At 42.6% G+C, this 14,304-nt stretch overlaps 1 protein-coding gene across 1 annotated transcript; it reads left to right on the top strand.

Moving 5' to 3' along the window:
• The first annotated feature begins 12,566 nt into the window (after positions 1-12,566).
• Positions 12,567-13,288, top strand: LOC139035209 (RNA-binding protein 3). The gene has a single exon (XM_070467903.1). The coding sequence runs from the start codon at positions 12,634-12,636 to the stop codon at positions 13,114-13,116; it is 483 nt and encodes a 160-aa protein (XP_070324004.1). The 5' UTR covers positions 12,567-12,633; the 3' UTR covers positions 13,117-13,288.
• Positions 13,289-14,304: the final 1,016 nt, after the last annotated feature.

Raw genomic sequence — 14,304 nt, 5'->3', positions numbered from 1 at the left:
TGTGGTGTTAGTTGCTGTTGTACAACAATGTGAACCAGCTGTGTGTATACATACATCTCCTCCCTTTTGAGCCTCCCTCCCACCCCTTCCTCATCCCGCCCCTCAGGGTGACAGCGCACCGACCTGAGCTCCCCGTGCTATACAGTTGCCTCCCGCTAGCCATCTATGTTACACATGGTAGTGTACATACATCATGCTGCTCTCAATTCTCTCTCCTACTTCCCGCAATGTGTCCACAAGTCTATTTGTTATACCCTTTGTCTCTATTCCTGCCCTACAAATAAGTTCATCAGTATGGTGGGGGTGGGGGTGTGGCCCTAAATGGCGGAGGAATCGGACAGGGAGACCACTTTCTCCCCCACAAATTCACTGAAAGAACATTTGAACACTGAACAAATTCCACAAAACAACTTCTGAATGCTGGCAGAGGACATCAGGCACCCAGAAAGGCAGCCTATTGTCTTCAAAAGGAGGGTAGGACAAAGTATAAAAGATAAAGAGAGAGACAAAAGAGTTAGGGATGGAGACCTGTCCTGGGAAGGTAGTCTTAAAAGAGGAGAAGTTCCCAAACACCAGGAAACCCTCTCACCGGTGGGTCTGTGGGGAGTCTTGGAATCCCAGAGGGCAACATAACCAGGAGAAAACATAAATAAATAAATAAACAAAAGCCACAGATTATGTGCCTAATCGCAACTCCCAGCAGAGAAGTAGCCCAGACGCTTGCATCCGCCACCAGCAAGCGGGGGCTGAACAGGGAGGTGTGGGCTGCATTGCTTAGGGTAAGGACCAGGTCTGAATGCACTGAGGGCAATCTGAGGGGACTAACACTGCTGGCCCACTCACAGAACAAAGGACTGAGCAAATACCAGAGGAGAGCTAGCTGGCTGTGGACTGGCCCATCCCCCGCTGGAGGCAGGGAGGCAGGCAGGGGTCAGCCAGCGTCGGAAAGGGGCAATCTTGACCCCAGAGACGGCATCCTCCACCAAACTGCAAGCAGGCTCCTAGTTGCTAACCAAGACTTCTTGGGATTCTGGACGGTTGACATCCACCGGGAGGGTCGCAGCCAGAGATCAGCTCCCCAGAAGAGACACACAGCACACCTGAGATGGGCGTGCCCACTGCCACCCAGGAAACCAAGCAGCTGGGACCGGGGAGGTGATAAGATGCACCCCACACTTGGAGAGACTGCGCTTCCCAGGCACCTGCTCACCTGAGCTGCTCGGACCTGGGAAGGGCACAAAACGCAGGCCCAACCGAGTCTGCGCCTTTGTGGAGTAACGGAGAACCTGAGCGGCTTAGACCTGGGAAGTGCACACAATCCAGGGCCTGCCTGACAGTTCCTCAGACAGTTCCTGCCTGAGCAGCTCTGCTCAGGCAGAGCAACCTGGAGCCTGAGAAGTGTAGACCGGGAAAGCACACAGTCTGTGAGCGGGGGCAAACCCAGTGCAGCTGAGACACTGCGAGCGCTCCCCACGCACGCCAGTGATGTTTGTCTGCAGCGTTCCTCCCTCCCCAGAACACGACTGAACAAGTGAGCCTAAATAAGTGACCACCCCGCCCCCTTGTGTCAGGGTGGAAATTAGACACTGAAGAGACCTGCAAACAGAAGCAGCTAAAACAGAGGGAACCTGCTTTGGAAGTGACAGGTGCAACAGATTAAAACCCTGTAGTTAGCACCGACTACATTGGAAGGGGCCTATAGATCTTGAGAAGTATAAGCCGGATCAAGGAACTATCTGAAACTGAACTGACCCCACATTGCCCACAACAGCTCCAGAGAAATTCCTAGGTATATTTTTACTATTATCATTTTTTAAATTAAAATAAAAATTGTATTTTTAAATCCTCCATTACTCCTTTACTTTTCATTTTTGTAACCTAATATTACCTTGCCAAAAAAAAAAAGACCCTATTTTTAAAGCAAACGTCATATATATATATATTATAATTTTTGTGACATTGGTTTTTTTAAGATCATATTTTTGAGAGTCTAACCTCTACTCTAGATTTTTAATCTTTGCTTTTTGGTATTTGTTATCAATTGTGTACCTTTAAGAATCCTATCTTCAGTACCCATTTTTACTTAGGAGTGTGGTTACTGGCTTGATTACTCTGTCCTCCTTTTGACTCTCCTTTTTCTCCCCCAGGTCATTTCTGTCTCCTCCCTCCCCCTTCTCTTCTCTACCCAACTCTGTGAATCTCTTTGTGTGTCCTGGGCTATGGAGAACACTTAGGGAACTGATTACTGGCTAGATCTGTCTCTCTCCCTTTTGATTCCCCTCCTTCTTCTCCTGGCCACCTCTATCTCCCTCCTCCCTCTTCTCTTCTTCATGTAACTCTGTGAACCTCTCCGGGTGTCCCCCACTGTGGGGAATCTTTTCATCATTAACCTAGATGTTTTATCATTGGTGTTGTATGGATGGAGAAATCTTGAGGCTAGTGTAAGAATAAGACTGAAAACCAGAGGCAGGAGGCTTAAGTCCAAAACCTGAGAACACCAGAGAACTCCTGACTCCAGGGAACATCAATCAATAAGAGCTCATCCAAAAGCCTCCATATCTACACTGAAACCAAGCACCACCCAAGAGCCGACAAGCTCCAGAGCAACACATACCATGCAAATTCTCCAGCGATGCAGGAACATACTGTGAGCTTCAATATACAGGCTGACCAAAGTCACAACAAACCCATAGACCCATCTCAAAACTCACTACTGAACACTTCATTGCACCTCAGAGAGAAGAAATCCAGCTCCACCCACCAGAACACGGACGCAAGCTTCCTAACCAGGAAACCTTGGCAAGCCACCCATCCAACCCCACCCACAATGAGGAACCTCCACAATAAAGAGGAACCACAAACTGCCAGAATACAGAAAGGCCACCCCAAACACAGCAATCTAAACAAGATGAAAAGGCAGAGAAATACTCAGCAGGTAAAGGAACATGATAAATGCCCACCAAACCAAACAAAAGAGGAGGAGATAGGGAGTCTACCTGAAAAAGAATTCAGAATAATGATAGTAAAAATGATCCAAAATCTTGAAAACAAAATGGAGTTACAGATAAATAGCCTGGAGACAAGGCTCCCTTTAGGCAATAGGGAGTTCATGATCTGAGCCACAGTCAGCTCCCTGTCTTGTTCTTGCTGACTGTATAGAGCTTCTCCATCTTTGGCTGCAGAGAATATTATCAATCTGATTTCGACTATCTCTATCTATCTAGACCTATATAGAGAAAACTATAAAACACCAATAAAAGAAATCAAAGAGGACACAAATAGTTGGAGAAATATACCATGTTCATGGATTGGGCAAATCAATATAGTGAAAATGAGTATACTACCCAAAGTGATCTATAGATTCAATGAAATCCCTATCAAGCTACCAATAGTATTTTTCACAGAACTAGAACAAATAATTTCACAATTTTTATGGAAATACAAAAAACCTCGAATAGCCAAAGCAATCTTGAGAAAGAAGAATGGAACTGAAGGCGTCAAGCTGCCTGACTTCAGGCTCTACTACAAAGCTACAGTCATCAAGACAGTATGGTACTGGCACAAAGACAGAAATATAGATCAATGGAACAAAATAGAAAGCCCAGAGATAAATCCATGCACCTATGGACACTTTATCTTTGATAAAGGAGGTAAGAATATACAATGGAAAAAAGACAATCTCTTTAACAAGTGGTGCTGGGAAAACTGGTCAACCATTTGTAAAAGAATGAAACTGGAACACTTTCTAACACCATACACAAAAATAAACTCAAAATGGATTAAAGATCTAAACGTAAGACCAGAAACTATAAAACTCCTAGAGGAGAACATAGGCAAAACACTCTCCGACATAAATCACAGCAGGATCCTCTATGACCCACCTCCCAGAGTAGTGCAAATAAAAGCAAATTAAACAAATGGGACCTAATTAAACTTAAAAACTTTTTCGCAATGAAGGAAACTATAAGCAAGGTGATAAGACAGCCTTCAGAATGGGAGAAAATAATAGCAAATGAAGGAACTGACAAAGGATTAATCTCAAAAATATACAAGCAACTCCTCCAGCTCAATTCCAGAAAAATAAACGACCCAATCAAAAAATGGACCAAAGAACTAAACAGACATTTCTCCAAAGAAGACATACAGATGGCTAACAAACACATGAAAAGATGCTCAACATCACTCATTATCAGAGAAATGCAAATCAAAACCACAATGAGGTACCATCTCACGCTAGTCAGAATGGCTGCTATCCAAAAGTCTACAAATAATAAATGCTGGAGAGGGTGTGGAGAAAAGGGAACCCTCTTATACTGTTGGTGGGGATGCAAACTAGTACAGCCACTATGGAGAACAGTGTAGAGATTCCTTAAAAAACTGGAAATAGAACTGCCATAATACCTAGCAATCCCACTGCTGGGCATACACACTGAGGAAACCAGATCTGAAAGAGACAACATGTACCCCAATGTTCATTACAGCTCTGTTCATAATAGCCAGGACATGAAAGCAACCTAGATGTCCAGCAGCAGAGGAATGGGTAAGAAAGCTGTCCCCTTACATACACACAATGAAATATTACTCAGCCATTAAAAAGAATACATTTGAGTCAGTTCTGATGAGGTGGATGAAACTGGAGCCTATTATACAGACTGAAATAAGTCAGAAAGAAAAATACCAATATAGTATACTAACACAAATATATGGAATTTAGAAAGATGGTAATGATAACCCTATACACTAGGCAGTAAGAGACGCAAATGTATAGAACTGTCTTTTGGACTCTGTGGGAGAAGGCGAAGGTGGGATGATTTGAGAGAATAGCATTGAAACATGTATATTATCATATGTGAAACAGATCTGCAGTCCAGGTTTGATGCATGAGACAGGGGGCTCAGGGCTGGTGCACTGGGATGACCCAGAGGGATGGGATAGGGAGGGAGGTGGGAGAGGGGTTCAGGATGGGGAACACATGTACACCCATGACTGATTCATGTCAATGGATGGCAAAAACCACTACAATATTGTAAAGTAATTAGCCTCCAAATAAAATAAATAAATTTTAAAAAAAAGAAAAGGGGAAAGGAAAAGGCAAATGGGGAAAATTGCCACAATTGGGTTCGTGGCTCCACTGCTTAAGGCAGAGCTGAGCTGCCCCTCAATTCCCACTGCTTCCCCCTAACTCCATCACCATCCTTCTACCAGGATAAAGCCTTTCTCAGGCTTTTGGAGGAGGGGGGTGGGGGAGCCACAATACTGATTTTTTTTTTTTTGAAATAGGAAAATAGCAGTCAACTCATCTCATCCTTTGGGAGAACTGCTTCCACACAAGGCTCAGAGCACACTGTAACACTGTGAAGAGACATATGGTAAAGGTCTTGATTGTCCGAGTGGTTCTCTTCACTGTCTTATCTTCTGTCAGCCACTGACTCCTCTCCTTCTTTCTTCCCGCAGTCACCCTCTTGACCAGTCTTCCTTGCTTATGAGTATTCCTTTTATTTAATTGATGCCCCCATCGACTTCTAAACTATGCTGATTTTTGTCATTTATGATCATAAAACTATCAAATAAAATCCAAAATCTAAATAATATAAAAAGTTCATCAATACCATTATAAGTACCAAAGTTCCTAATGATATACTAGTATGTTTGCACTAGATATTCTTTATCATGTTAAGACACGTCTTTTCCTAGTTTGCTAAGATTTTTAAAAAGCATAATGAATGGGTGTTGTGTTCTATAATTTTTTTTCTGCATTTGTTTTCTTCTCAGTTAAATTGATAATATAGTACATTGTAGACTTTCCATTGTTAAGCCATCTTTCAACTTCTTGAATAAATCTTAGTTGATCATTTTGTTCTATCTGTTCATATCTCGTTACCTTTTTACACACACACATTATAATTAAGATTTGCTAATACTATATTTAGGGTTTTATGTTTTCCTTTTTGATTTCTTAAGTTTTTTATATTCCAAAGTGAGACTGGCAGGAGGGCATTTTTTCCTCCACTCTCACGTTACTCTCCAGATGCATCTCAGATAATTTCTTCTGAGTTCCAGGCCACACATAGTAACCTGAATAGTTCATTTGTATTTGCTCAAAAACCATCTCCCACCAATGCTTACTTTTGTTTTCCTAATTTCCTTAACCTAAAAATTACTTTTGATCCCTCCTCTTCATTGTATCCAATATTCAGTAGTTTCAGTGGTCTGTTAAATTCTGCCATGTGACATACCTTTTGTCCATTTCTTCATTTCCAGCCTGACTGTCACAATCCAGGTCCTCCTCACTGCTTGCCTTATTTTATTGTAAGAACTCTCTAATTAGTTTTTATCCCTGTAGATTTGATTCTCTACCCCTATTCTCTCATTTTAGTCTACAAGCTGTGCCAGATGATGTTTAAAAAGCACATGTCTCTCTTTTTTTTAATTTTTTTAAATTTATTTTATTTTTCCATTTATTTTTATTAGTTGGAGGCTAATTACTTTACATCATTGCAGTGGTTTTTGTCATACATTGAAATGAATTAGCCATGGATTTACATGTATTCCCCATCCTGGTCCCCCCTCCCACCTCCCTCTCCACCCGATCCCTCTGGGTCTTCCCAGTGCACCAGGCCTGAGCACTTGTCTCATGCACCCAACCTGGGCTGGTGATTTGTTTCACCCTAGAAAATATACATGTTTCGATGCTGTTCTCTTGAAACATCCCACCCTCGCCTTCTCCCAGAGTCCACAAGTCTGTTCTATACATCTGAGTCTCTTTCTGTTTTGCATATAGGGTTATTGTTACCATCTTTCTAAATTCCATATATATGTGTTAGTATACTGTAATGGTCTTTATCTTTCTGGCTTACTTCACTCTGTATAATGGGCTCCAATTTCATCCATCTCATTAGAACTGATTCAAATGAATTCTTTTTAATGGCTGAGTAATATTCCATGGTGTATATGTACCACAGCTTCCTCATCCATTCGTTTGCTGACGGGCATCTAGGTTGCTTCCATGTCCTGGCTATTATAAACAGAAAAAGCACATGTCTCATTGTGTCAGTCTCCAGAGCATACTGTGGCTCTTGTTTATATGACAGTTAAGTGCTTCCTGCTTCAACCCTAACAAGTGTCTCTAGTCATGCTTCCCATCAGCCCCCCTCAGAACCTATCTTTTAACCATACTTCTTGTCCCTAACATGTCCTGCATTTCCAACCTCCAAACTTTTCCTATGTTGTCCTACAATGTTTCTCACACAAAATCCTAAATCATCATAGCACATAGCTAGGTTTTCCTTTGCGCTTATTATGTTCCAGGTAATGATCTAGTTGCTCGATGTACATCTCATTTAATCATCACTTCCCTGGGGGCTGACGGTAAAGAATCTGCTTGCAATGCGGGAGACCCAGGTTGAATCTCTGAGTCAGGAATATCCCCTGGAGAAAGGAATGGCTACCCACGCCAGTATTCTTGCCTGGGGAAACCCATCGACAGAGAGGAGCCTGCAGGGGTCCACAGGATCACAAAGAGTCAGACATGACTAAGTGATAACCCAATCACAGTGCTTCTCTGATCATAAAGATGACTACCTTTACTGAATGCTTGCATATTCTAGGCACTGTTCTAATTGTCATCTTGTTTAATCCTCACAACAACCCTATCAGATAAATGCTGTTATTGTCTCTATTTTACAAATGAGGATATGAGATCCTGAGAGATAAATTAACTTGCCCAGGGCTGCACACCTAAAGAAGGTGTGCAGGTGGCCAGCTTCTAGAGACTCCCTTCCTTACAATTACAGCTGAGGAGACCTAGGTGAGGAGAGGCAGAATAACTTGTGCATCTGTGCCAGAGCTTTAGATACATTGGTTAAGTAAGTAAGTAAGTAAAGTCGCTTAGTCGTGTCCGATTCTTTGCGACCCCATGGACTGTAGCCTACCAGGTTCCTCTGTCCATGGGATTTTCCAGGCAAGAGTACTTGAGTGGGTTGCCATTTCCTTCTCCAGGGGATCTTCCCAACCCAGGGATAGAACCCTGGTCTCCAGCATTGGAGACAGATGCTTTACCGTCTGAGCCACCAGGGAAGCCCATTGGTTAGTGACACTTAAAAAATTTTTTTTATTAATTAATTTATTTTTGTCAGTGCTGGGTCTTTGTTGCTGTGCATGGGCTTTCTCTCTAGTTATCGTGTGCCACCTTCTCATTGTAATGGTTTCTCTGATTTTGGAACACAGACTCTAGAGTGCTTAGGCTTCAGTAGTTGTGGTTCCTGGACTAGAGAGCACAATCTCAATAGTTGTGGTGCATGAGCTTAGTTTCCCCCTTCCCCCACATGTGGGATCTTCCTGAACCAGGGATCAAACCCATATCCCTTGCATTGGCAGGCAAATTCCTAACCACTGAACTACCAGGGAAGTCTGGTTACTGACTCTTTCTCTGATTGTCTTATGTCCTCTTACAGATTTATACTTCTGCAGCTCCTCCCCTATTTTGTGGGAAGTTTAAGTGCTCAACTAAATCCTTTATCACATAATATTCACAATACTTTGCTTTTCGAACCAAACCCTGACACATTCACAAACTTTTCAGGTTATACATAATTTTCATAGGCATGATCTCATTTACCTCCAAGCTTTCCTGAGAGTCAAATTATTATTAATTTTTTTTATGAGCCTACCTAAACTAATCCTAAACCTCGCAAGAGTGAAAATGGTAAGAGATGAGAGAAAGTGATCTTCCTATACTGCTCTCAAAAGTCCTAAGCAAGAAAACAGATATGAAATACTGGAGTCACAGTTCACAAGTTTGCCAGATGAAAGTAATTCTGAACTTCCATATGCTTTTTTAAGAAGGTGGAGGTTTGCAAGTCTGGAGGACAGCTCCTGGAGAGTGAAAATAAATTCTGCCACTTTCCAGGAGAGTTTTATTTCCTCCATATGTTTATACATTTTCTTTCCTTATGTTTGTGATTCATCTCTGGCCCTAGCCCCATCTATGAGTGGTGCTGGGGAGATTGATGACTAGGAGGGCTGCAGGAATGGTGAGGCTGTTGCTACAGTTATGTGATGCAATACTTGGCATTTTCACAATGATGGAGAGTTCAGACAGCCATGGAGTAGTGGAAATAGCTCTGGGAACCCTGACTTTTACCGAGAAGTCATCTGATTTTTGCTGTTACTGAGGAATCACAAAAAGAAGACTGGTAGCTAACTTTTATAATGACTTGGAGATAGCCTTGTGTGTGAGGAAACACTTTCACTAGTAACAGCGAGGATTTTAGCCCTTGGTCAGGCCAATGATGAAGCTCTCTCCTGCTTCTTTCTCCTCTGCTTTCACAGCTCTTGATTAAGAAGATTAGGTCTTTCATGGTATCAAACCTCCTGAGTTCTTTCTCAAAAGCTACTTCCCACAGATAACAGAAAGGAGAGGCAGACACTCTAAGTTTGTATAAGGTTTGAATGAAATAATCTGTGTAGACCATTCTGCACAATGCTAGGCTCAAGTACCTAATAAAGTGCCTGCTATGTAACAGGCACAAGGTTTTGTTTGTGCCCTCCAAGAGTCTGTTTCCCCAGTCCTGTGTAGGTTCTGTAATCAAATCACACTGGCCTCCAAAGTAAAATTCTCTGGGAGTTCTCAGTCCCTTTGCCAGATCCCCAGGTTGGGAAATCTGTTGTGGGTCCTAGAACTTTCTTCACAGTGCAAGAAGTTCTTTGGTATGATTGTTATGCCGTTTGTGGGTGGTCTGCTCGGCGGCTCTCTGGTGGGGTTAATGGTGACCTCCTCCAAGAGGGCTTATGCCACAGACTGTGTGACCAGGTAGCTGCACCCAGAGTCCCTGCCCCTGTGGAAGGCCACTCCTGACTCGTACCTCCATAGGAGACTCAAACACAGGTCTGGCTCAGTCTCTGTGGGGTCTCTAGGTCCTGGTGTGCACAAGGTTTTGTTTGAGTCCTCTGAGTGTCTCTGGTGGGTATGGGGTCTGATTCTAAATGTGATTTTGCCCCTCCTACCATCTTATTGGTCTTCTCCTTTGCCCTTGGACATGAGGCATCTTTTTTTGGTGGGATCCAACTTTCTCCTGTTGATGGTTGTTTAGCAGCAAGTTGTAACTTTGGAGTTCTTGCAGGGTAAGATGAGTGCACATCCTTCTACTCCACCATCTTAATTGTTGTTTTACTTGGGTGGCCCTACATGGCATGGCTCATAGTTTCACTGAGTTAGACAAGGCTGTGGTCCATGTGATCAGTTTGATTAGTTTTCTGTGATTGTGGTTTTCATTCAGTCAGCGCTCTGATGAATAAGGATAAAAGGCTTATGGAAGCTTCCTGATGGGGAAAGACTGACTGTGGGGGACACTGGGTCTTGTTCTGATGGGTGGGGCCAAGCTCAGTGAATCTTTAATCCAATTTTCTGTTGATGGGTGTTGCTGTGTTCCTTCTCTGTTGTTTGACCTGAGACAAAACTATGGTGGAGGTAATGAAGGTAATGGCAACTTCCTTCAAAAGTTCCCCTGCACTCACTGCTGCACTGTGTCCCTGACCCTGGAGCAGGCCACCATCAACCCATGCTTCTGTCAGAGACTCCTGGACACTCACAGACAAGTCTGGATCAGTCTTTTGTGGGGTCATTGCTCCTTTCTCCTGGTCCTGGTGCACACAAGATTTTCACATACAAGTGTGTGACCACTACTTGAACTGTTGTTCAGTGATTAACTGGTGATTTGCCTCCACCAATATGCCAGCAAATTTGGAAAATACAGCAGTGGTCACAGGACTGGAAAAGGTCAGTTTTCATTCCAATCCCAAAGAAAGGCAATGCCAAAGGATGTTCAAACTACCACACAATTGCACTTATTTCATGCACTAGTGAAGTAATGCTCAAAATTCTCCAAGTTAGACTTCAACAGTACATGAACTGTGAACTTCCAGATGTTCAAGCTAGATTTAGAAAAGGCAGCGGAACCAGAGATCAAATTGCCAGCATCCACTGGATCATCAAAAAAGCAAGAGAGTTCCAGAAAAAACATCTACTTCTGCTTTATTGACCATGCCAAAGCCTTTGACTGTGTGGATCACAACAAACTGGAAAATTCTGAAAGAGATGGGAATACCAGACCACCTGACCTGCCTCTTGAGAAACCTGTATGCAGGTCAGGAAGCAATAGTTAGAACTGGACAGGGAACAACCGACTGGTTCCAAATAGGAAAAGTAGTATGTCAAGGCTGTATATTGTCACCCTGTTTATTTAACTTACATGCAGAGTATATCATGTGAAATGCCAGGCTGGATGAAGTACAAGGTGGAATCAAGATTTCTGGGAGAAATATCAATAACCTCAGATATGCAGATGATACCACCCTTATGGCAGAAAGAGAAGAGGAATTAAAGAACCTCTTGATGAAAGTGAAAGAGGAGAGTGAAAAAGTTGGCTTAAAGCTCAACATTCAGAAAACCAAGATCATGTCATCTGGTCCCATCACTTCATGGCAAATAGATGGGGAAACAATGGAAACACTGAGAGACTTTATTTTTCTGGGCTCCAAAATCACTGCAGATGGTGACTGCATGAAATAAAAAGACACTTGCTCCTTGTAAGAAAAGCTTTGACCAACTTAGACAGCATATTAAAAAGCAGAGACATTACTTTGCCAACAAAGGTCAGTCTAGTCAAGGCTATGGTTTTTCCAGTAGTCATGTATGGATGTGAGAGTTGGACTATACAGAAAGCTGAGCACTGAAGAATCAATGCTTTTGAACTATGGTGTTGGAGAAGACTCTTGAAAGTCCCTTGGACTGCAAGGAGATCCAGCCAGTCAATTCTAAAGGAAATCAGTCCTGAATATTCATTGGAAGGACTGATGCTGTAGCTGAAGCTTTGGCCACCTGATGCTAAGGACTGACTTATTGGAAAAGACCCTAATGCTGGGAAAGGTGGAAGGCAGGAGGAGAAGAGGATGACAGGATGAGATGGTTGGATGGCATCACTGACTCAATGAACATGAATTTGAACAAGCTCCAAGAGTTGGTGATGGACAGGGAAGACTGGCATGCTGCAGTCCATGGGGATCACAAAGAGTTGGGCATGGCTGAGCGACTGAGCTGAAGTGGTTTAACAGGCCATCTGCAGATTAATGGCAAACCCAGAATTAATGCCAAGGACATCGACGTCTATCTGATTCCCTTTCCGCAGTAGCTGTTTTGGTTCTTTAACCAATTAGTTATGTTACACTATGTTTACCCATATAGGGCTTTCATATTCCATGTGGTAAAGCAGATACATGGGATGTAATGCCTTGTGTTGTCTGAGCCTGACTTCTGGTTCTATTCATTGCATTCCAACTATTTGCTTATCCTTCAGACTCCCTTCAATAAGACAATTGGTTGTGCCTGCTTGGTACAGACACCAGGTGGTGCCTGACCTCAGATTTGGAGAGGCGGTTGTCAAGGGAACCCACCCTGTGCCAACTCAGGAGGTGGGCTGGTTTTTCCCCTCTTGGAAAGCTAGTCCAGAAGGGAGAGGTGGTTGTATGCTGGATGTACTAACTATCAAGAATTCTCCCTTCCGCCTAGTCTCGGCTCCTCCGTGGTGGCTCTCTCTTCGGAGTTCTTGTTAGCTTCCAGGACTTGAATTTACTGCCATGTCTTCCGAAGAAGGGAAGCTCTTCGTGGGAGGGCTCAACTTCAACACTGATGAGCGGGCTCTGGAAGACCACTTCAGCAGCTTCGGACCTATTTCTGAGGTGGTGGTCGTCAAGGACCGGGAGACTCAGCGATCCCGGGGTTTTGGCTTCATCACCTTCACCAATCCGGAGCATGCCTCAAATGCCATGAGAGCCATGAATGGAGAGTCTCTGGATGGTCGTCAGATCCGTGTAGACCACGCTGGCAAGTCAGCCCGGGGAACACGAGGGGGTGCCTTTGGGGGCTATGAACGTGGTCGTGGCTACCCTAGAGGTGGTGGGGACCAGGGCTATGGAAGTGGCAGGTATGACAATCGACCTGGAGCATATGGATTCGGATACGGATATGGATATGGAAGGACCAGAGACTATGGTGGCAGAAGCCAGGGTGGTTATGACCGCTACTCAGGAGGAAATTACAGGGACAATTACGACAACTGAGATGAGAAACACAAGGAATAATCTGATCCAGGACCAGGACCACCTCTCCAAATGACTGTATTTATAAAGACTTTTGGAGCTGCACTGAAACATCTGTTATAGTTAAACCAACCTGGTTTTTTTTCTTAAAGAATTGAGTTCCCAAGGTACCTTATTAAAGATCTTTCAGAAAGCTCCATGTTTGTTTTGTTTTGTTTTAAAAATTTTCTCCCATTTAAAGACAAAGTCTGAAGATATTTGTAGAGTCTTTCTTCCTTTTTTACCAGTTTTTTTTTTTGTTTTTTGTTTGTTTGTTTTAGTTCCAGCTCTTAGGGTTATACTGACAAGAAATGTTTGGCGAGATTCTTTTACTAATACGCATCTAGAAACATTTTAAAAACCTGTACACATGTTGAATCCTGATTAGGAAGCAGTTTCCAACTGTAAGAAACAAAGAGCATGATAACTTATAGGTGTTTTTTACTCAAGATCTCTGCTTTGATTATATAGAAATTTCTAAGAAATACTTGTGTATGTCATTTTTTTTAAACTGGAAGAAAAAAAATTCTGTTGTTTCATGTAGTGTTTAGGATGTCCTTCACTGAGTTGATTAAAAAGATGAAACCTGAAAACAAAAAAAAAAAAAAAAAAAGAATTCTCCCTTCCTTGTCATTTGGAAAAGAAGGGAATTTTAATTTTTTCAGAAGATAAAGTCTAAATTTATATGAAACTTTACTCCTAAATAGAGTTCTATGACACCCAGTTGCCAAGTAATCCAAAATTGATAGCCTCTTGATGTGCATCCAAAGCCTTCCCTGGGAATGACATTTCCAAAAGGGCCCATTTTTGTGGCAATAGGAGGAAGCAGAACATAAGCTCTAATAAGAAAAGCAGTTATTCAAAGGTGAAGAGACTCCAAAGGGAGCTGAACTGCAGCTTTGAATGAGAAATAGTACCATATTTCATAGAAGCTAAGATAGCATCAGTTGTAAGTCTCCTCGCCATTTTATTTGCACTAAGAAAGAAATGAATCCTGTCAATTCAATTAAATCATTGATAGTAAGGCCCAACATAATTTTAGAGATATTAAAATGCAAAAAAATTCATGTCTTTGAATCAATGGAATACAGTAGATCAGAACAGTGTTCAGAACCAGTTGCCTGATAGACGTCTTAGCCTTCTCTACCCTACAGCACCAAGAAAATGGGA

The sequence above is a fragment of the Odocoileus virginianus genome, chromosome 5, assembly GCF_023699985.2.
Source record: "Odocoileus virginianus isolate 20LAN1187 ecotype Illinois chromosome 5, Ovbor_1.2, whole genome shotgun sequence".
Taxonomy (NCBI): domain Eukaryota; kingdom Metazoa; phylum Chordata; class Mammalia; order Artiodactyla; family Cervidae; genus Odocoileus; species Odocoileus virginianus.
Note: the sequence above shows the minus strand (reverse complement) of the source record. Positions and strands in the feature narration are given on the sequence as shown.